General features: G+C 41.2%; 1 protein-coding gene across 7 annotated transcripts in view; it reads right to left on the reverse strand.

Moving 5' to 3' along the window:
- Positions 1-3,392: 3,392 nt before the first annotated feature.
- tbc1d1 (TBC1 (tre-2/USP6, BUB2, cdc16) domain family, member 1) overlaps positions 3,393-24,217 on the reverse strand; it is a 50,913-nt gene continuing 30,088 nt past the window's right edge. For all 7 annotated transcript variants that reach the window (XM_086295832.1, XM_086295833.1, XM_086295834.1 and 4 more), the window contains 9 exons: positions 21,260-21,445; positions 18,169-18,330; positions 17,293-17,451; positions 14,830-14,930; positions 14,504-14,647; positions 12,288-12,447; positions 11,110-11,279; positions 4,878-5,054; positions 3,393-4,780 (listed from right to left, as the gene is read on the reverse strand). In XM_086295832.1, the coding sequence (XP_086151958.1) occupies positions 4,577-4,780; positions 4,878-5,054; positions 11,110-11,279; positions 12,288-12,447; positions 14,504-14,647; positions 14,830-14,930; positions 17,293-17,451; positions 18,169-18,330; positions 21,260-21,445 (1,463 nt within the window). In that variant the 3' untranslated portion in view covers positions 3,393-4,576. The remainder of the gene's footprint in view (positions 4,781-4,877; positions 5,055-11,109; positions 11,280-12,287; positions 12,448-14,503; positions 14,648-14,829; positions 14,931-17,292; positions 17,452-18,168; positions 18,331-21,259; positions 21,446-24,217) is intronic.

Consider the following 24,217-nt stretch of genomic DNA (forward strand, 5'->3'; position numbering starts at 1 on the left):
TTAAATAGGCTTGAGGGTGAAAGTAAAGCGAGAAGCTTCAAAGGTCTTGTTTAATCAGGACCTGACTTTACAGCCTCCATCGCTCTGAATTACCTGGGCGCTAAAGGGAAAGTAGCTGCTTATCAATATTTAGTGCTGCTGCAGTGCTTTATGGGCTGTTACTGACACTGCCTGACCTTTTGTACTGACCCTCATCACGGCACTTGATGTGCTGTTACAGTCCTTTAAACAGAGCATCACTGATGATTATAAACCATCTAAATTACTTTATAAAGCACATGAAAGCGTGAAATTTATATTTGCTGGTGCATAAAGGTGAGCAGATAACGTCCTACCCTGATATATTTCTTCATATTTCAGGGGTTGGTTTAGTTCCTCCTGCACACATCCTTTACTGATGGCACAAGGGATTTTTTTTGTTGCAGCAGCAGGAAAGAATAAAAACAGAACAGTCTACAATGAAGTTCTGTTCAATTAAATTTTATCTACATAGGTCCAAATCACAACAACAGTCGCCTCATGGTGCTTTATATTGTAAGGTCGACCCCACAATAATGCATACAGAGAAAAACCCAACAATCATATGACCCCCTACGTGCAAGCACTTTGGCGACAGTGTGAAGGAAAAACTCCCTTTTAACAGGAAGAAACCTCCAGCAGAACCAGGCTCAGGTTGGGGTGAGAGAAGGAAGACAGGATAAAAGACATGCTGTGGAAGAGAGCCAGAGATTAATACCAAGTATAAATTGGAGTCTAATAAATATATATATTTCAAACCACTGATGCACAAATACAACAGTGATAGAAACAAAAAAAGCAAAGTGGGCCCTGAGTATTCACTCATATTTTATTACAACCATAAGCAGAAGCCATACGTTAGAGCAGTGGCTTCCCAAAGGTAAACAAAGCTAAACAGATCATCTCGAAACTAACACACAGGTTCTTCATTATTACTGAAATATAATAGCTTAAAATTCCTCCATCAGGCTCTTGGATGGCGGGAGTTCGCGTCAGGTTTTAAGGAGGATACAGGCATGTGGTGTAGCTGATCCTGCTGGGAAGGGCTGGGCACGGCCGGGCTGAGGCGGAGTGTGGACAAGTAAACAGATGCCAAGTCAAATAAAACTCTGCAATGGAACAGCTCTGGGCAGCAGGACACATTTAACACAAACACACACACTTTGTACACATTCAGTAGACTGTTTACACACAGCGTAGGCAGCGCAGCAGACGCGGGGTGATCCAGCTCCATCGCAGCTCACTCAACCAGAGAAAATCTGTAAGCCGAGTTTCAACCACAGTCATGTGACAAATCATCTTTCCCCAACAGAGAAGAAGCTTGTTCCCTTTTCAGCCTGTAACATTAGGAGCTCTGACACAGCAGGTGCGACACACACACACACACATGTGCACACACCACTGTTACAAAACCCCATAATTGCAACATAAGAAACCTCATTTATCAGGCGGTTCTGGTGGGCTGTGAGGTGTGGCCACGTAAGGAGCAGTCATGCTAATCAGTGACATTTACAGACGAAGGTGTGTCTGGCTTCTGGATGTTATGTAGAGAACATGACTCTCTTTGTTGCTGCTTCATGGAAATCTCCACTCAGCTGCAGTGTTTGGTTTGGATCAAGACATGAGCTGTGCCTTCACCCCACAGATCAGCGAAGCAGTTAACAGACAGTATTAGCAATTCTTCTGTTGATCCCTGAGGCTCAGGCAAAGTCTTTGTTCTCACATGGCCGGTCAGAGGTCATTTACAGAGCAGCACCACTTCTGGACCTGGAAGGCCTGGCTTTCTCAAATTCATGGTGTATTTGATTATGAGGGAGTAGCTGATGCAAACAGATGCCCTGCACTCCAACTGAATGCCACTTATAGGGCCCAAAGGGCTCCACAACCAGAAAAAAGTCCAACATATTTTGGGAAAAAGAATAATCAGGTGTTGAAGTTTGACTGGGAAAGACATTTCTGAATGAGCTTCAACCACTTTTTAAATTATTATTATTAGGGTGACAAAAGTTAGAGCGGCAAAGCTGGGATGCTTTGTACAGGTGCAGAGGAGGGATAGTGGATATACTGGACGAGGATGCTAGGGATAGGGGCAGCTGAAGGTACACGTTTAACTGTATTTTTTATATTACTTATTAAAATAAAACATTATTTTATTAATATTTGAGGCAGAAAAAAAACAGCACACTCACCTGTGGCTTTCTTCCATTTTTCAGTCCTTTGTTTGCAGCCATGTCATCTATTGCCAACATTAATTAATTATAATTTAATTTTGGGTGGTTTTTTGGCCATGCTCAAAAGTAATTAATACACTTCAGGATATTCCAGGATTGCTTTTAACACTTGGAAATCCATTGATGTCAGTGACTGCCTGAAATCTATAACTCAGGGACGTCATCAAAGACTGTTTTTCCTCCTTTGAGATATTCTGTCAGACTTCTATAGCAAAACTTTTGTAAAACACCTTGAATTAGAGCTGGAAGTCTGCATTTCAATCACACGCGGCCTGTTTCATTCAGTATTCACTTTGGTGGTGTACACAGTTCACCAAACTATAAAAAAAAGTGTCTTATAGACCTACTAACTGTAATATGATCATTGCATAGCGTATCAAACTGTAGCTAATTTTTAATTCATTAACATCCCAACTTAAGCGTGGTATATAGAAACGCACCATTTATGTGCTTCTTTTCTTTAAATTGAATAAGCACATTTTACTCTTGCACACAAATAACCTGTAGCAAACTCCATGAGTGACATTTCTGTGATTAAAAACACAAAATCAAACAAGCAAAAAAAAAAAAAAAAAAAAACCCATCCAAGAATGGCTCCAACCCGACTGGGTGGCTGATTAAGACATGCTTGGAGAGGCCCGTGAACAGGTTTAGGAATGGAAGGAGAAAAAGATCTCTCGGTGAAATCGTATAGTCCTCTTGCATTCTGCTTGACTAACAGAACAACCCAATCACAGAGGGCAAAAAACAAAACAAAAACTAAGCATGCATGTACACGCACCACAAAATATTTTGCAGAAATTCCGTTTTCTGTCTTGTCTGGGGTCTTGCTGTTGGTGTTTTTTTTGGCTTTCCTGTTTCATGTACCCACTCTCACACTATATGCAAACTAACAGGGTCACAACTTGCCCGAACACGCCGCTTCTCCAACCTCAGGAGGAGTTCCTGTTAACAAATACGTCTGTGTTTTAAGTACGGTGTACAGCGCACGTCTATGTACTGGAAACCTTATATTGGTATTCAAAAATGACTGACATGTTTAGACAGGAGGTGGAAGAATCTATACATCCGACACATGTTGGTCTGGAGTGCAACACACTCACTCACACACACACGCACAAAGAAAGCTGGCTTCAGACGTGCTGGAAGAATATGAAATGTATTTTAAAGTACAGAGTAGCAATAATCATAGTAAAACAGAACATGTGCAAAGAGAGTCAGGGGTAAAAGAAAAATATCTTTACAGTGTAAACCGACAGGTTTGTTGCAATCAGTGAGAACATTGACACGCAGTGACATTCAAACACTCACGTACAGGCACACCAAGCTGCAGCTCGGGCTGAAGAATTCAGTGTGTTGCATACAGTAAATGATTTACGGGTGACAGATTGTCTCAACAGCAGAAGTTTTCCTCTTTAAAGTTAGCGTCTTTTGCCGTAATTTTGAGTAGCTCCTCAGTAAATGTGTGGACTTCCCCTCGCTGGAGCGGCACGGCTAAGATATCAGATTTTTCCCATCAATGCAGATGAATTGACATGTGTTTAAAGGTGAAACAACAGGATGTGAAATGAACTGGATTTATTGTGTTGCTTTTCCTGGAAGCTGCTGTAACTTAAATGAAGTTCAAGTTCAAATTGCGCAGGGCCAGGAAAGCCTAGGAAGAATCAAAAATAGTTCACCCCTGATCTCAGAATATGAGCACCATCATCATCATTTAGCCGATGTTATATTTAACCTTTGCATTACAACCCCCCCCCCAAAAACATTTTGCTGCCGTTTATTTCTTCACCCATCCCTTCATCTCACCTCCTTCTTACAATCTCATTTTCTTTGGGAGGAACTTGTGTTTCTTAATTAATGTGATATTTGTAACAGTGCTCTGAATACTGCAGAGTGGAGTCTTTGTTCTACAAGCTTGCTGTACATTTTTTGCTGCATCCAAAAACACAAACAAACTCCATTTATCACACACACACACACACACAAACACACACACACAAACACACACACACACAGGTGCAAAAGTATTTTAACAGCCGAGGCCCGGCGGTACAGTCAGCGCCATCTTTGGGGATTATTTATGTTTATTTATTAGAGCACAGGAAGAGAGTACTATCCTTCAACCTCAATCCCATTTCTGCCACTATTTCATCTGTCCTCTTATCATCATCATCATCATCATCATTATTATTAAAACATTCCAGAGGCGGCAGGATCGAGGCAGAGACTCATTAATCAACCCTCGCCAGCAGGTGAAGCAGCGAGTCCACAGTCCTGCTATCGTGCTGCTCTCTGCCCTCCAGCTTTGATGCTGCTGTGACTGTCTGTCAGACGGACAGTGAAGGCAGCGCCTGTCCGTCGGGGTTGGCGTTTATCCCGAGGTTGGAGAGGAGGCCCTGGAGGTGTGTGATGGTGTTCAGCAGCTGCTTCTTCTCCTCCTCCAATGCAGAAACCTGCTCCTTCAGCTGCCCCTCTGCCTGGGCCAAAGCCTCCACTCGACTCTCCAGGTTGCACACTCGAGCGTGGGACACCTGGGTGAGAACAGCGAGGGAGCGGTGACCTAATGGAACAAAGAACGGGCAAAGGCAGCTTTTCTTCTTTTGTGCAAGCGTGCGTGTGTGTGTGTACCTGGAGCTCCTCGAGCAGGTCGAGGTTCTGCTGTCGCAGGCTCTGATTGGTCCTCTCCAGCTGCGCAGCTCGCTGGTGCTGGTTGAGGGTCGGGGGCGTGTCCAGCAGCTCATCCTGCAACACGTGGTACTCCACCTCATAGGCTTGGAGCTGCTTGGACACATCCATCTCACAAACCTGAAGCAGAGGCATTTAATAACTCTCAGCTGGGTGAACATTTAAACTGCTTGCAAACAGGAGAATCGTGTTTCCATCGTGTCATACCATTATAAAAGAATGTATGTGAGGAGGATATAAAAGGAATATGACCAGGTTAAAAGTGGGTTTAATTGTTATTTTTACTGATTTGATTGATCTAAAACTCTTGCTTTGGCTTTGTAACTATTTAACTGAGTAATAATGGAAACTCAAAGTACTCCACAAGTTTAGCACTGCTGTTTATAACTCGGCTCTCATTATTGCAGCTCGGTCGTTATTCCTAATTGTTCTCACCAAAGACAACATTTGGAGGCAGTAAACAAAAGCAGCCGCACAATCACACAATTCAACAAGACTTCAAACACATTCGGTTTAGAGCTGCTCATTAACTGAGATTTCTCATATATATCTATATATTTAAATTAAAAAAATAGTCTTTTGCTCACGTGTATTCCCTTTATTTCACTGAGGGCACTTTGTGTTTCTCAGCAAAATTACGTTATCATTACTCACAGCAATGGTGGTCAAAACTAGGAACAAAGCCTCGTGTGAAACTGGGGATGTTTACTCTACAATGTCAACACATTACACACACTGAGCAGGCTGCTGTTGTCCAGACCAAAGAATTTTTCACATTTCGGCATTACAAAACAATGAACTGACCTGGAGTCTCCACACATCCAGTATGTTCACTCCCACTTTTCTTTTTTTTTTTCTCAGATGAAACTGTGAGTCATAACACATGTAACATATACATAATCCGATATGAAAAAGTGGCACTGGAGGGAAAGTACCGGCAAGTAAGCAGTTTGCCATCTCATAGAAATTATAAGATAAGCGCGTACCTTCTAAAATATAGCTTACCATGAGTTATTAGCTCTGTGTCATCTGTGATAGCTAGGGATGGGTACCGGTACCGGTTCTGACATAAACGGTAGTAACCAGACCGAAAAGCAGCGCACATTTCGGTGCTTTATTTCGGTGCTTTTTTTTTCCTAAGCTGTGATACACTTTAGATTCTAGCCAATCATTTTACGTTTCCGAGGATAGTAGGCGGGCCCAGGTACGTACGTTCTTTTAGAGCAGAGCTACAGATTAAAAATGTCCAAGGCGAAGCGGTCAAAAGTCTGGCTGTACTTCACAGCAAAAGATGCAAACTCAGCAGCAACAAGTGCTTTAAGCTGATACTGTGATACTGTCAAAGGAGGTAACACCTCAAATCCGATGAAACACCTAGCGACGCGTAGCGTTTTTTTTAAAAGCCGAGAAATGCGCCGTATTTGATAGCTTGCTGCAAGAGCTCACACCGAGCGCATCTACTGTGCGTGGGTTGCCTGTTATCGGACCCGGAGTTAGCAACATCCCCCAAAAACCCGAAGAATAGAGTCCTGGCCCCTAGCCCTGCCAGTGTAGCAGAAATGATGAGGATGATGATGGCAGCAGCAGCAGCCGTTCTTCTCTGCGTGAGTAGCTTAATGTTGTTCGTGTGTAATTTACGTTGAGTAGGCTAACCACGTTATTACATTAATGCATGTAAGGTGAACTAGCAAACATCATCATAGCTACATGCGGCTGTCTTCTTGTTTGATGGCAGATACTCCCTTCACCCTGGCCAAAAAGGCTAAAATGACCAAAGAAAAAATGGAAAACAGCTAAACATGAGAGGTTTTTGGACAAAGTTTGTGTTTTTTCCATTGATTAAGCACTGCTTCCAGCCAAGAGTGATACCATATATGCCCTCTAGCTGCAGAAAAGGCTAACATTGTTATCTTTTTACAAAAAAAACTGCTGAACATGAGAGGTTTTTGGACCAATTTTGTGTTCTCCATTCTTTAAGCACCGGTTTGAGCACCGTTTGAGCACCGGCACCATTTCAAAAGTACCGGTTTGGCACCGGTATCGGATAAAACCTAAACGATACCCATCCCTAGTGATAGCTGACAGCCACATTACCGCGCACCTTAATGGTTAACATTTTCTCATGGCAACCATAAATTACACTAAAAAGTGAAACCTGACCAAGACTATGAGATTTTACCCACTCGAGTCGATCAGCGTGAGAGGCCCATCTTACTGACGTGGTATTTTTCCAAATGGTGACGCATGAGGTAAAATTTACATAACTTCACACACACACACTCCACCCATCAGCTGCTCTCATCACTGTTGTAAAGGCAGGGTGTGGCTGGCCCTGATAGCCTCTGTCACTCAAGCAGGATATCATTCTCCTTTGTCTCATTGTGAAGCCATTAAACTGTCTCCTTTAACTGCTGCGAGTTGTAAAACCAGATCTCAAAATGAAACATCTGTTCCGTGAACTTAGTAAAAATGTTTTAATAGTTTCGTGAGCTCATTTAGAGCAACAACAGACAAGAAAAGAACGTCCAGTTTTACAACAGCTAATCTGATGAGCTCGGTGCTGGTTATCGTGTGAACGATGTCTGGTATGAGCGTGAGTAAAGGCACAAAGTCGCCAAAATAAACTGCAGGAGGACCACCAGGAAATTTTTTATAACAAACCTCACAGCTGAACATGGAGGACATTTCAAAGACAAACAAAGGCAAACTGGCTAAAGCTAAAGCTATCCAGAGCTCAGAGCCAGCCACAAGCCAGCAGCCTCGGTATGAGCAACGGATCAAAGATGTTACGAGGAGAATTATGGAGATAAATGAAAACGTTTTTTTATTACATAAATCTTCTCCACCTCCTCAATCCAAAGTTTTATCTGTTAAAACTTTGGATTGAAGACGAGCTGATTTTTGCCATATGTCAAATATAGATCTTAGAAAGAAAACTGAAAGCTGCAAAAATCTGTAGCATTAGGTCCCACAGGAAGTAACAGGCGTTCCTCTGTTTTCACATACGAAGTTCAGATCATTTTAAATAGAATGTTTGTGTTATAAAGGCATCAAATTGTGCAAAAGATCAGTATTTTTGTCACACCGGCTGTTGTAGAATCAGCGTTTCTGCATTTTCAACTAGAGCATGGCGATATGACCAAAAATATTTATCACGATATACATTTGAAAATTTGTGATAACAATATAACTAACGATATAATTGACACTAGACAAAATACTTTACAACTCCTCAACTTTATTAGTGCAAAAAAACAAAAAACAAAAAAACAACCATGAATGTATTTTCACTTAAACAAGCAGCTGTTTTTTTATGTGCATTAAAGTTATATAAAAATTTAACAGTGCAAATGCAAAATCCTTGCTGACAGTTTAACCTAAAGGCATTTCCAGTGGAAATTGGCCAACATATCCTCAGCATAACCATGTATCCACAAAACTTAAAAAGAGGTTATACACATAATAGGGTAATATTATGTTGAAGCGCAGTACGTATCACTCCGCGAGGCTCCTTCCTACGATAGCCGTAATGCTCCGACAATCCATCAAGAGGTGCGGGTTCGTAGCTTAGCAAAGTCGTACTGAAACATTTGACCGATTTTCGAGCGCCATGTACGACATAAAATTGTTTCCAGGTCAGTAAACACAACCAGAATTCATACATAAGGCACACGGGATTATAAGGGGCACTGTCGATTTTCAGAAAAATCTAAGGATTGATTTTCCAAAAAACACGGTAATAACGACGGCCCGCTAGCATGCACTACCAAAAATAGTGCTTTGTTGTGTATCTGATGGACGAAAGCTAAACCAGTTCCACACCACTGAAGTTGCAGCAATTTTACAAACCAATTCTGGTTCATCCGTTTCATTTAACGATCAACTTTCGCTCTTCTCATTCTGCGTCGCCGCCATGTGCGTATGTAAACAAAGGCACTGCGCATGCGCCAGTATTACCGTGAACGGTATGATATAGCCCAGCCCTATTTTCAACCATAGAAAAGACCAAATATCAAGAGTCTGATAGAAAACACTGGGGGAAAAAAAAGAAGTTACTTTTTACCGCTGACTAACATTTATCTAGAATAGTTATGCATCACTCGCTCTTTAAAATGAAAGTACACACGTACATTGTGAACAGATATTTCTTTAGGAATTCATAGAGAAAGTCTTTCTCACTGTCCTACATCCAACTAGTTGTTAGTTTTGTTTCAAACATGAAAATTAAAAATCACGCCAGACCAATTGTTCAGCAATGACTCAATTATCTCAATAGGCAAGGTTATTATCGTTAATGAAAACTAACGAAATAACGAAAACTAGAAGTGAAAAAACATTTTCGTTAACGGAAACAAAAATAAAAACAAAAAAAGGAAAACTAACTAAAACTGTAATGAGTGTTCACAAAACTAACTAAAATTACCTGAATTTATAGCAAAAATGTGTTTAGTTTTCATTGATGTGTGCGTGTCATACAATAGTCAAGGGTGAAAATAAGTTTAGTTTCCAGATTTTTCTCTTGCTGTCTCATTATGCCAGCAGGTGGCAGTACGTTAGTCGAGTCGTCTGTGTTGCTGCTCCGTCCACGCGCAGAATCATGTCAGGAAAAGTCGGGAGAAAGCGCCAGAGTCAAATTTGGGATTACTTTGAACATGACTGTGTTTTGGATGAAGCAAGTGTCTTGTAGTGGAAAGAGACAAATTATGAGGGGCATTTCTAAAGGGAAAAAAATCCCACAAACCTTAAAGTGCACTTGAAAAGCTCACACAAGAAGGCTAACCTAGCTTACCTTGAGAAGGTAAGGGAGCACACTCAACCCTCATCCCCAGAAACAGAAGCTAACCCCAGGCAAGGCAGCGTGATGCATCCCGAGACAACAGGACGGAGATATCTACATAACTGTGTGAGTCAATTGCCTTCAAAAAGTTTATCAATTCATATGAACCAAAATTATGAACACCTGGTGCTGCAAGAGTTAATAGTCTTATTGGGGCCAAGATATACATTTTATAGTTGCCTGGTATCAATGGTTGTTCATCTGCCTTTATTTATTTATTTATTTAAAGAACCCATAGCTGGGAATGTGAGTTGTCTGTCTCTGCATGTTAGCCCTGCGACAGGCAGGCGACCTGTCCAGGGTGCAGGGTATGGTAGCTGGAATAGCAACATACCCAAGGATAAGCAGAAGAGCATGACTGATATGATGAAACTGGGATTTTGTTACACTTAATTATTGCAAACACAACTAAAACTATAACTGAAACTAATCAAAACTAAACTGAAACTAAGGATTTTCAAATAAAATAAAAACTAAACTAGCAAACAATTGGTAAAAACTAATTAAAACTGATATAAAATTGAAAATCTGAAGTCAAAACTAAATAAAAATAAAAACTAATAAAATCGCAAAACTATTAAAACCCTGTCAATAGGACGATGGCTCACAACCTTTCTATAGCTCCCAAAACTCAATACATAAGATCACACTGATAAAAAAAAAAAAAAAAAAAAATAGATTTCTGTACTCCAGTGTTAAAATTAGGGCTGCTCAATTAATCGAATTTTAATCACGATTACGATCTGGGCTTTCAACGATCATTAAAAATGACTGAGCCGATTATTAGCCCCTCCCTCGTGCTTTACTCTCGCGCTGCTCCGTGTGGCAAATCGAGCGCACCTCTCTGCATTTCGAACATGTGTCACAACAATTAAGAGGACCCGAGGGAAGCTCGGAAAGCTAAGCAGAAGTTATTTGGAGAGGAGAGTGACTGCCGTTGGTTGAAAAGAGAGGTAAAGAAAACTTCAGTGGTGTGGAAACATTATGGGTTCGCGGAGTCAGACGTGGATCAAGTAGACACAGTGTGTAAACTTTGCTACAGTGTCGTAGCTGCACCACAGAGCAACACTGCAAAGTTCACTAAACATAGATGTTTACATTTTTCATTTATTTTTTATATTGCAAACATTTGCACTGTTATCAGTATTTGCACACTATTTTATATTATTTTTTAAAGTCATTATTCAATACATTGTTATTGTTAAATAAATATCGTCAAATAATCGAGATCTCAATTTCAGTGAAAATAATCGCGATTATCATTTTTGCCATAATCGAGCAGCCCTAGTTAAAATGAGTAGTTACACATTACTAAACAACTTTGTCTCCTTGTCTAACCTGGTTGATGGTTTTCTCCATCTGTACAAGGCCCAGGTTGGGTAGCATGGTCTTGATGAAATCCACAATAGACTCCAAGCTGTCGTGCTGCAGGATCAGAGGCTTGTGGCTCCCCAGCAGGCTTAAGGCCACCTTGAAGATGACCTCTGACCCCTGCAGAAACACCATATCTGACAGAGGACAAAAAGGAAGGATAAGTTACAGAGGCAAGCGGGGAAAAAACCCAGAAAACACAGGGAAAGGAGGCTAAAAAAGGCTCTAGCGTGACGGCACTCTTAAATTACATATTGTAAAAATCAATACTGACATGTGCTGACAGCAGAGCTTACCCTGTTTAATGGCAACTTAAAGGCTCATTAATGGGAACAATGATTTGACGTCAGCAGAAAACGTTTAAGCAAACATAAATGTAGGCCATTGTGAATCTGCAGAGCCAGAGAGCATTTGTGTGTGTATACTGTGAATACATCAGGGTGTGGTAAGGGTTAGGCAGGATTGCATGAGATCATACAGAAGATTAAGGAATGGCAGCAGAGGTGTGGGCCCCACAGATGATATCAAAGACCTGACAGTGCAAATGTGATGGCCGCTAAGCGCAACACACGCACGCTCGTGCACGTCAACACACACACAAATGAAGTGTTATGCTCAGATGAGCACAAGGAGCCAGTGAGTCTGGTTCAATGACTGAGTACTATGTAAGAAATTAGGCGTGAAAACAAAAGTGCGGAAGGAATGAGGTAGAGAGAAAGGCAACTCCAGAAAACATATACCCTCTGTGGGCGTGATGGCATTTACACAAATGAGGAAAAGGTCACTTAACAGATAAACAGTAACTGTAACTGAGTCTCAGTGTGCACATGACTCAACTGAATCCTTTACTTTGCCTGAAGTCCCTCCCCAACTCCTTCACCAAACTTTCAGGATTATAGTACTACTTATCTTCAATCAGTTACTAAAATTTCATTTAGCTCTGACAATTTCCTTTCAGCATTTTGGGTTCAAGATCTAATTAGATGAGATACCTAGGGAGTAGAGATAACTAAACATCACTGTAAACGCCCCGTCATCCTTTTTCCTGTCATGCGTCAATACTGCTGTGCTTCTATCAGGAAGAAGAAACAAGGCGGCGACCCACCAAATCCACTGTGCAGAAATAGAAAGCCTTCAAAGCTTACCAAAAACTCTGGCCACAAACCCGAGGGGAAAGTGTGAGGCGAAGACCGTGAGGAACCAGGGGGTGGCATATAAGCTGGGCCCGATCTCCTGCTGCTCCAAGTGGCTGTAAAGATCCCTGTGATAGTCATGAAGCAGCCGCGACAGCTGGTACATCTGGATCTGAGAGGAGCAACAGCACTTCGTTGTAAAGGTGTAACATGACTTTGTATGAGGGGCTTTTATTATTTCACACATGCTTTAAAAACTGGATCTGTTATACATGAACATTTGTAGGATTTTAATAGAGAGTATTCAGGAAGACAAACGTCTTGGTAAAAAATGGAAAGATTTTTTTCCCCTTAAGTTTACGACGCAAACACAAGTTTAAGAATGGACCAATAACACGACACCTTATTATGAGGTCACCTCCTTGGAGGGTAAAACGAGGGCTTCCTGTGTGGTATGACAATTATTTTTAAAGCAATTTTTCACTTATCATTAATGAGCCACTCCGTTCATTCACCATAGCAAAGTATAGAGTATTGCACTAAATGTGAATACTTTCCTAACTCCCTCATTCAAAGTGCTGCGGTGAGGTCATATCAATTTGTCTTTCTACAGAGCAACTCCAACGTTATCCGTGGTAGATCACATCCACACCAAGTTTACCGAAGGTGCCTCATTTAAAGTGGTATAAGAAATAAGTTTTGATTAGATTAATGTTAAACTGAAATGCTGACAACAGTGACTCTTAAACTAGTCAGGGTACACTATGGAAAATGGCCTTTTTACCAGTGCTGGATTATGCAGATGTCATTTAAGTGTATGCTGCTGCCTCACTGTGTATTATCGTCACTTAACACTCAAAGAGAACAACACAGTTTATTTTTAAAACCATCTTTAATTAAATTTCACGTTATTTATGATCGGGGTTAGCCACATGAGTGTTTGTACACAAGGATGGGAAAAACTTTTAAGCACCTCACAGAACTTTCAGGTTAGGCCTCAGCCATAAAGGCCAGTTGTTGACTGCTTGGCAACCACTATTCCTGGATGAAAATGAGGATGCAACCAGTTACATGAGGTTCCTTGCAAATACTATGAAATCAGTCACACAGACCTAGAACATAGTGATCCTGTGGCCACCACAGACCACAAGGGAAAAATGTGTCTACCTCAACCAGCTGGTGAGTAGCTGCTGGTTGCCGCTGAGTGAAATTGGTCACAAAGAGCCACATGGTGCTGCCGTAAAAGCTTGTAATCACTTTGATTAACAGCAGATTTGGCACAGTTTGTGTGGAAGAACCAGACTCGCCAGGAATTCTTTCAGCTGCTCCCCTCTTGGGGTCACCACAGCAGACAACCTGCCTCATCCCGTCATCATATTTGCTTTGACAATATAGAATTTCTCGTTTTGACCTCAAAAACCACAAAATGATTGATGAGTTATTATCTGGTTTTGTACACTTTCATTCTAGCAGCAAAGTAAAATGAGGGATTGTTCACAAAAGGTGTGTATAACGTTCACAAAGTGGAAAGCCGTCAAGGACCTTTTGAATTTATTGATTAAGGATCACGAGCACCAAGATCGTAACAGCACTTCGTTCATATTCATAGTTTGAAGCTTGAGAAAAAGCAACAGTCCTGTGCAATATTATTGTGGAGTATGCCGCATGTTGGACTGGTGTTGGACTCCCTGGATTAGCTCACAAGCTTTTTATTGTTACGTGACCTGCGCTTGAATTCAGGAACAAAACACATGATGTTTAGCATGATAACAAGGTTGTTTAGCATTTAACCATAGTATGTAGCTCTTTTGGTTCTAGTTCTATCAAAAGATGAAATTCAATCCCACACTGGAATTCAAAACCAATGACGTAGTTATCTGTAACACGAGCACTATTTACCAACTGTGTGGCGAGTACTAATGCAACTAAATTCCAATGCCAAGCACTAAGACCATGTCTCAACCTCACCAACGCTCTAGAGGCCATTAATTCACTGTTTTTGTTTGAAAACGAAAACGTAAGCAGACGTGTCATCTAAAAACAAAAAAAGGGGAATAAGAAGCATCAAATTCCAGAAAATGTGAGTTAGTGACATTACTCAACTACATAACCACTGGAACTGGAGGGCTTTGCTCATGTGATTCAAGTATTTAAGAAAGGGAAACATAATGTAGATTAAGTTGTTTGGGGACACTGACAAGAGAATATTGTGTGGGTGAACACTGTACCTGCAGGATAATCATGTCAGGCCTGTACTGTTTGCGGAGCCCAGCATCGTACATTAGAAATTTGAGCATGTCGAAGGCGTCTTCTTCCCCCATGTGTAAAAGCAGCACTCCAGCGATGAAGGACAGGCCCTGGCAGTATCCCACCTACAAAAACGACAACCACAAACTTGATGCCGACAACACAGGGGAGGGAAACTCTCTCAAGTCTAAAAGACAGGTAACAGCTGGCTTTTTTTTCTTCCTTTTTTCCACTGAATATCAAAAGAAACATGCAGAATGAAAGAGGAGAAAGGCAGAAATAAAGCAAAAACAGAATTCAATGATACCTCAGGGTCAAGCAGTGAGTAGGCTTTCAGGATATTATAGAGAGACAGCTGTCCTGCCCCCAGCTGGGCTTGGAAATATGGATGTGTGGGAAAAGTACGACCTGGAAGAGAAGAGCGGAGCGGCATATTATCTCTCAGCAACGTCCGTAGTTTGCATTAAATATTATTTCAAACTAATGCACCAGATACGCAGTCGAAAACAACACTGACACAGCTTTAGAAGTGTAACATTTTCTTCTCATGGTTTATTTTAATTCGCTCTATTCTATTCAGCAGCATCTGGGTGTGTCCATGTTTTTGAACAAAGCATATACACTGCTGATCTTCGCTGTGGATGCAGAACTTCTCACTTTGCTGTTGACGTTAAAAAGGAGCTCAGTGCAGCTGCATGCACGTACTCTTTTGGAGCAAACACGCTTACAAACAGGTTCTTGAGAAGCGCACAGATGAATGCAGCTTTTTAAAGAGAACCGATCCCCGTGCTTCAGAGGCTTAACGTGTATTAGTGGATTGGACGTGTATGTTTCAAAAATGACAATAAGGAATGCGCTCCATTTAAAAACAAAACAAAAAAGCACTCTAAGGAAGGACAGACTAGTAATTGGCAGGTGTGTGTCAGGGGACTGAGGACTTGATTTACAGTTAGTGATGTGAGGTTTTAGAGAACCGAATGAAAACCGTGTGAGTGTATATTAAAGGAATGTGCGTGGGGGATTTAAGCTGGTGAACATAATGTCATGACTCCCTCCCCTGCCTGGAGGAAAGTGTGTCTATTCTGCTACATAAAAGGTGTGGGAATGCAATGTGTTACGCACCTACATTCTAACCAAAAAAAAAATAAATTCCTCTTTTGCTTGTTTATGTGAAGGAAATAGCCTTGAGCTGCCATAAATCTTCTACCTGCATTCTTATTTTTGTAGCTTCAGTGTGACAAACAGTGTGTTTATCACACTGCATATAACACCTTTATATTAGACCATGTATGCAAACCACCAGTTTGTATGTGCACGCCGTTACAGCTGTCCCTGCCCTATTAGATGTAGAGTAAATAACATGAAAAACACAGGGTCAAAAGCAAAAACTGAGGGAGGGGAAGCACTACAGGGACAGATCTGTGGGTGGATGTGTCTATGTATATATATGTGGGTGTTATATGGGTGGGGTGTAGGTAGTGAGTGTATGTGGGTTTTTGGGTGGGAGGTGTTGGGAGCATTTAAGGGAGAAAGTGTTAAAATGAGGTTTGACAAATACAAAAGAATATATGCAGTTTATGTGGCGTTTGCTATGTACGTTTGACTTCTTGGTATCACGCAGAAGGAAATTTACATTTTTCACAGTACTTGTCAAAGAATGACCATAAACCAGTGGGAACAATGAGGTGTTTGGCTACGTGAATTTATAAACATCACACACGTCACACAAAGAGACTGACAAATTGATTATTTAAAAGCAACAGTTCTACTAAAATCTTATGTTTTCTTTTCCTTTATGCACTGTAGCTACAAAGTAGTGATTATGCTTGGTATGCATGCTGACTGAAGCGCCAAACAAAAGGATTAGAGAGGCTCCCGTGCTCACAATCAGCTGTTGCACCTATATTAAAGGTTATAGATGTACAGGGTATGACGACAAAGAATCAAACACTTTACTTTCTAAGTAAATATGGCTCTTAAACCATTAAAGGCATTCTCCTTATAGCCGTTCAGCTTGCTCCTGTTATGTTTGGCTCACTCTTCGAAAGTCTCATTCTGAACACCTGAAGGGGAAAATCTGTGATACACACTTTTGACAGTTTTGCTGCACGTTCAACCTGAGACGCCTCTGGGTCATTCCAGTAGAACTCGACACTGACTGTCTAAACACAAAAACACAAACGATGCTCCTGATTGGGCTTCAATGTTAAAGGATCAGTCCAAGGTCATGAGGAAACTGCCAGTGTGAATCTGCAAGTGGTCTAAGTGTGACTGTCAGGGAGTCATCCAAACGTTGCAAAACAGCATAAATAAGAACAGAAAAAAAGGCAATGAATCAAGTTTAGCTCACGAGTTTTTTTGTTTTTAAATTACAGGTTCTTCAACAGGCAGCCTGCAGGCCAACGATCACCAGTGGTAATCAGGGGTTCAAATGGGATTAATAATGCGTTGGCAGTGTTTGTGGCATACATAGCATTTAGAGAAAATATATTATTTAAAGAAACAACCAACTTACATTTGGCTGTAAAAGAAAGTGTGTAGGCATTTTATGCATACAACGACTGCAATTAGACTAAAGTTATTAGACTTAACTGATGACATAAAATGTGTTTATTTATTTACTGTTTTGAATTAGACTGCGATTCGTAAAATATACACATTGTTAAAAATCACTTTTGTGACATTGACGACATGGGAAAGCGAATGTACCAGGCACATTTAGATAACCCACACGCAGTTTAACCCTGCATGTTAACCGTGGATGCATTACCCAGGTCGATGAGGATGGCATGTTGCTGTGAGGTGAGTTGTTTCAGCAGCTCTTTGTATGGAGTGTGATTAGAAGGGGGCCGGGAAGGGACTGTCTGTGTTAACCGGTACTGTTCGGCGAGAAACTTCCAGATCTCTCCTCTGTGTTGCCTTGGGACACCTGCCAGACAACGATAAAGGAAGGAGAGGGTGATGAGGACAAACGTGGGACAGAACGCTACCATGTTGAGTGAAACGCGTCCGCCATGTCCAAAGGGATTTCTACCCTTCTTGAGTTATTAACTATTTGTACATGCCTGTAGAACTTAGTAACAGAAGTTGTCTCCATCATAATTTTAATCTACTAATATCCCGAGCATCGTTCAATCACCGCTTGCCCGCTTCTTGCATGTAAAATTTACTCTCAGCTTCCTCTCAGATGGATTATCCAGCTTGTATCCCTAATTCACCAGGTTCTCAGACTGCTATTTGTTATATGGTGACCTTTCTGTGTGTAAATACGTGTGCTGGACTCGTTGTTCGAGGCCGTGTGCACAGTAGATAACCTTCCTGTCCACGCTGCAGAACATGCTGATACTAGAAAATGGACAGAACAAAAAGGCCTGATGATTAGAGACACGCACCAGAGATAAAAATGTCAAAGGGAATAGACACCGAGTTCACTGTGCCCAAAAACAGTGAGTAGAATGCCTCGTGGAATTCAGTCACCTTGCTTTTGCCACATTTTAAAAAACAGTTATGAAGATAAGTTACAGTTTTTGGAGCTTTGTGCGTTAAGGTTTGGTCAATATTTGAAAATCTCTGCTGATTTTAAGAAGAATAAACATTTACAGGAGGAACTGATATAGAGCATGTGTTTGTGGAGCCAAGTATGTACCTTGTGCAACTGCAGTATGTATGGTCTCGGTGTCAAATTTGACCTTTGCCCTCCCGGGAGTTCCTAGCATTTTCTCCCACACCAGCGTGACCTCCTTCAGACACGGAGTGATTTCTTCATAGTCCAACTTCAGGCGCTTGTTCTGCAGATCGTTCTCTGATGCTACAAACACAAACACACAAACAACACATGTGAGAAAAAGCAACAACACTGTGCGTTTGCTGGTGGAGCTGAGGTGTTAGGACTCGGTTTCTGAGAACTATTTGAGCCCATCATCTCATCATTATGTGCGCTGCTCAAAACTCTCGGAATTATGCGCTATCGATTTCAGTTTGGTTTTGCGTATTAAAATGAGCCTCACATAGCACCCGTGCACTTTGATAAATTACTAATCCTGACTTTCGTTCGCTCTTTGTTGTGGCAAAGTGATGAGCAGAAACATGCAGCTGCACTGCATTAATACACTTCTCAGCAAAGGTCAGAAGATACAGGTGATAGTGAGTGAAAAGAAAAGAAAATCACTAAACAGCGGTGACAACTTGCTTGATGACTCTTCAGGTTCTTTAAGGAAAGTGTCCCCTTTACATGGCATCCAGAGTGCAATTTACTCTACTGTGCTTAACCATGCTGATTATAGAAACTTTACTGTCACTAGATCTGCTTCTATGGGTGTTTTCTTTGCAACCCCTTCAAAGGAACATAAGACCACAGCTGTCTGTCCGACCCTCTGCAACATCCTGTAGCTGGAATTCTCAATAGATCCCTTCAGTTAGTACAGAAAGTGTTGCTCTAAGCTATGAAAGACACAGCTCTTGTTTACGACCCACAGTCAAAAAAATACCCCGAGGATGCCTTAATTTTCACATGGAGACACACACGTTCTAATTAGCAATAACTGGAGACGTACATAATTGCAACATCCCCTTTATTTATGAAACTTTTTTGTTTGTCTTTTTTGGTTCGATGTAAAGGAAAACCTCCCACTGGACTTTCAGGTTAGTACAGTTTACAAACCAAACAGAAAAACACAAACTGAATTCCGTTGCAACATGTTGACACCAGTGATCAAAGAAGGTGAGGGCACACCCAGCACCCCTCATCTGTTCCTCTCTCTATGACAACACCCTTCCTCTCTCCCTCCCCAAATCTCTTAGCCCAAAACCCATGTCTTCTCTCTTTTTTCTTCTCAGTCAATCCCATGTCTGTATAGTCCCACCACCACCCCCTCCCTCTTCCCCTGTGGACGCCCCCACCCTTTCCGTTCAAATGTGGTGTCCACCCAGTGACCAGCTGCAGCTTGGCTGCGCTCGGGAGAGTGATATCATCATTACAGGAGGACAGAGACAGAGACAGGAGGCCACCCATCACAGCCGGCACTGCAAAGGACTCTAGGAAAATAAGGTGTAAGAGGAAAAAAGGCTGAATGAATATTAAAAAAAAAAAAAAAAAAAAAATAGAAAGAAAAAGACTAGCAGCACAATGTTATTAAACAAACCAAGAAATGTAATTTTAGGGCTGCTTTGAACTCACAAAATAAACGGTCTAAGGAAAAAAACTGAAAAAAAGCTGTATGAATACCTTTTATGGGACATAAATCAGAAATGTAGAGGAATGACCTGGAAGGCATAATCTAGATTAATGGGAAAAAACTTGGACGGAGCAGATAGCTGACACACCCATAGTAAGAATAGATGCTGAGGCTGTGGCCATGCCGTCTGTCTTATCATCTGTTCAGAGCAAGCAGTGTCTCGTCACTCAGGAGTGGCACACTGGCAGGAGCCCAGCTAGCGCTCCTTCTCTTTCCTCTGTCTAGCCTTCTCCTTGTCTCCTACTTTCTTTTCTTTCTCTTTCACTGCTGCCGGAAAACTCCACCCTTGATAAAACACAACAGGATAGGATAGCCCACCCTGGAGCTGACAAAGATACGCACACATGGATGGACGTGCACGCGCGTGTTTTCATAGTTGACCCACAAACCAGGCGGCAGCGAGAGAGATAAACTCATAGAATGGAGGATACGGAGTCGGGCTCCACCCTGACAAATAACGGACAGAAAGGTGGAGTGCACGCTGTGGGAGACTAAAACACAATAAATCTACAGAGCGCCAAGAAAGCCGCCACACGCTGGCAATGTTTGGATTGGTGTGTGTTTGTGTAGTGCGATCAGAGTGTCTGCGTGAGGCAGAATTGTGAGGCTGTGGTCCCAACTGTATTTTCTTTTTCTTACATCAATATTGACCTTCATTCGTTAATCTAGCACCATGTGCTTGTCAATTTATGGTTCATAAATAGAGGCAGAGGTATGACACATGGCTAGATGGGTGTAGATATGAGCCAACTGGGTCAGGAAAAAGGTGGTGCACTTGGCACACCCATAGATGTGCCTACCAGGAAGCACTTTTGGGCGCGCGCGCGCACACTCATGCAATAACGTGTTATATAACTTGATCATTTGTGGTTTGTGATTTTAAATAAAGAAAAGTAGGTGTATACTCAATTTGCAAAGCTTTAAGAGCATGCATTTGGAAAGGCGTGTTGCCAGTGTCTTAAACAAAGACTCGTCCTACTTTTTAGCTTCCAGAGAAACCAACTCATCGTGTAGTCAATGACTACCGATGAGCCACGTGAAACAAACAGTACCTGCATGTTATCATGTAGACAGAGCGAATTCAGACAGAACTGCAGTAATATTTAACACACCTCAAAAATTTTAGAGTTAAGGGCTAATAAAACACTTTTTCACAGCAATAAAGCACCATTTGGCTCATCCAGTTTTTCTATTTTGTGTGCATTTCGTTTTGATGTGTACATCTCAAATTCAGGCAAACATTGAAGTTTTTTCTCCACCTCAACAGGATGCTTGAGTAGCTGCTGTGTAGATTACGGGCTGAACACCACAACACTGTGAAATGCGATAGCAAAGTTTGATTATATGTCTCACTGTAGGGAAGTTTATTTTAACTTCTCTGTTTAGGGCTATTTTTTAAGAGTTGTTACTTGTAAATATGAATAAATCTCAAAAGTCAGTGTGGGCTCATTGCGTGTATCTGTTTTAAAAAAAAAAAAAAATCCCTTTATTCATCCAGCTCACCTTGTAGCTTCTGGTTCTCTCTCTCCATCCTCTGCAGGAGAATCTGCTGCAGGATGGCCTTCTTCCAGAGATCCCTCAGCTCCTCTTTGGTTCTCTTCGTCTTCTCCTCAGGCACCGGTCTCATCGCCGAGTCCCCAGATCCGCCACCCACGATCTGGGCCACAACCTGACAGGCATCAGACCCATCTTAAAGACATTTAAAAGATTATCATATTAGTTTACATTAGATTATGTTGCACAAGATGTTTACTGTAGCAAATGTAAAAAAAGATCTTAATTTAGATTGAGAAATGTATCTTTAAAAACAGTTTTGTTGAGCAAAAAAAAAAGCAATAAACACTCCAAGTCATTTCAATTTAAAATGAAACAATCACAAATATCTTCTGGAGTTAGAAGCTTATTAATAAAAACATTTATGAGCAGCACAGTCACATTCCTTCATCTGGATTAGCAGATAACACGCCGTTTAAGAACTGCAGGCCTTCCGATTAGATTCAGACCCACAGTTCTGGGTTTGTGTGTTAGATGTGTTGTGATTCTTTCACCATTAGCAATGACAATAAGCAAGAAATTTACATTTCATTTACACTTCATTTACATTTGTTCAACACTTCACTTTGTTTACAGGTATGAACAAAACTTTTGTTCATACCTGACAGAGGCGAGTGTCAACTTCTTCTTACTTTCAAACGTGTTGGTATAAAAAGGAACAAAATCATCGTCTCTAAAAAAATTCAAGTAGCCTTCCAGACCCCTCTCTCTTCTTTCTCTCTCTTTCGGTGAACCTCACGGACACTCATGCAAAACAACAAGAAAATGCTAAACATAGATATATTTGACACAGTTGGGTGCAACACACAGACAGTAAAAAAAAAAAAAAAAAAAGCGTTTGTGTGACTCCACCTCAAAGTACAGGGTGGATCCCAAACCTCAAAATACCCTGTGTTGTTTAGAGGAACGACATACCAACTATCCAGATCGCACTTCTCTTTCAGTTCGCGGGAATATCACGATTGATCCTGATCACTAAAATACACACATACACACATACCTTAGCCTAACTTAGGTATGTAAATCTGATGCTTATCTTGTCAAAGACTCTTCTGAGGAAAAAAAATAAATAAATATGTAAAGGTCATCCTTTCAATACTACAAAAAACACTCACGCACACCACAATGGCGGGCTTTGTGTAAAACGAGTCTTATATTTGTGGAGTGATCATCTGTTTCTAAGACATGCTGAAACCAGCCGAGTCACCACACAAATTTATGGCTCTTCAGTTATAAAAGAGGTGAAGACAAAGCAAACTCATGGCTGACACACACAGAAAGACACTAAGACACTCACACGCGCGCGCACAACTCTCTTAACAGATTCATGTTTCTTACTAGAGAGAGACAACTGCTGCAGTTTCAGCAGAAGACTGGTGACAATTTGTCTTTAGGTGAAAAAATGTCAAACTTTCAAACTGCAATACTTGATGACATTAATTCCCCGCCTACTTACCCCAACTAACACTATGGTACTGCATATTCCTCATAATAACATAAAAACACAAACACACACACACACACACACACACACACTGGCACAATCCACTCCCTGTGCAAACAACCTGGTCAGAACCAGGTTGCAGTGTGCACACACACACACACACACACACACACACACACACACACACACACACACACACACACACACACACACACACACCATGCAAAGTGGGTCAACAAGGCTGGCGCTTTCCTCTGGCGCTGTCTATGTATGGACTGTCAACATGACCTTGAGACACACTGCCACTTCCAGCAAAACACACACACACACCACGCCCATGACCTCATGCATCTACGCACACACATAAATACACACCCAACAAGTTTAGCACTGCATTCAGCCAGCACAAAGCCCATCACATTGACTTGTTAAAAAAAAAAAAAAAGCCCTGTTTTTCCCTTCACTTGCTTGCAGTTGAGCGTCAAAGTAAACTTTGGCTGCACATTTCATTAACTGAAACATTTAACATGCTTCAATTACAGGGCAAATTCATGCAGAAAGACAGACTTCACCAGTCTCTGCACATTCAGTGTTAAAGTGAAGAAAACAACCACATTAGTCCAACATACCAATCTGATTTTATGAAATACAATATCCACCCAACAGACTCCAGTTGGGCGTGTGCACGAGTCAACATAATAATAGGAAAACTACATAATGTTACTTACTCTTGAGAAGAATACCACCTTTGTGAGGATTTAAATATTGCTGAAGGTGCACCAGGGAGGTATTATTTAACTGTATGGAAATCTTTGTAGCTGTAATGTGCCGTTAAAGCCACAAAGCGTAACATTGGGAAATGTGATCTTTGGCACCCCCCAGTGGTTAGATCTTGAGGGCCTCTTAGTTAACATTTTAATAATTTATCTAGACAAAACAACCAACAGGCATTCTAGTTAACAACACATTATGTGCTGCACATACATGTCCAAACAACATGGGAGTGTAGGACACCGCTAGTGGAAACTAGTGAAACTAGTTATTCTCAATGAGTTTTTGAAAAGCAGCAATTTAGCAATTAGCTGATGAATCAAGGAGTCAGTGGACATAAAAACAAAATAAAATCATAATAATGCATGCATGCATGTTACTGAAAGAAACAGTGTACACCCTGTTAGTCCAAGTCTTCCAATAACACAAAATGAACACTGACATAACAAAGTACAGAAAACACTTCTTTTTGTAAATAAAATGCACTGTGTGAGAAAACGGTTTTATATCAGCTCACATGGATCATGCTTCAGTTATCTGAAGTCAAAGTAACTGTTCACTACCCAAAGTTATACAGTTTTCTACTTGTAACCATCATACCTTGACGGTATTTGACAAGAGCTGTCATTTCCCAGGCAACAATTACAACTGTTTGCTCAAGGTTTTCAAGCTTTTAGGCAAATCTTCATTTT

Source organism: Aulonocara sp. 'chitande type north' Nkhata Bay, linkage group LG6 (genome assembly GCF_057382095.1).
Source record: "Aulonocara sp. 'chitande type north' Nkhata Bay isolate Kocher_YH1m ecotype deep benthic linkage group LG6, A_spYH_male_GT1.1, whole genome shotgun sequence".
Classification (NCBI taxonomy): Eukaryota; Metazoa; Chordata; class Actinopteri; order Cichliformes; family Cichlidae; genus Aulonocara; species Aulonocara sp. 'chitande type north' Nkhata Bay.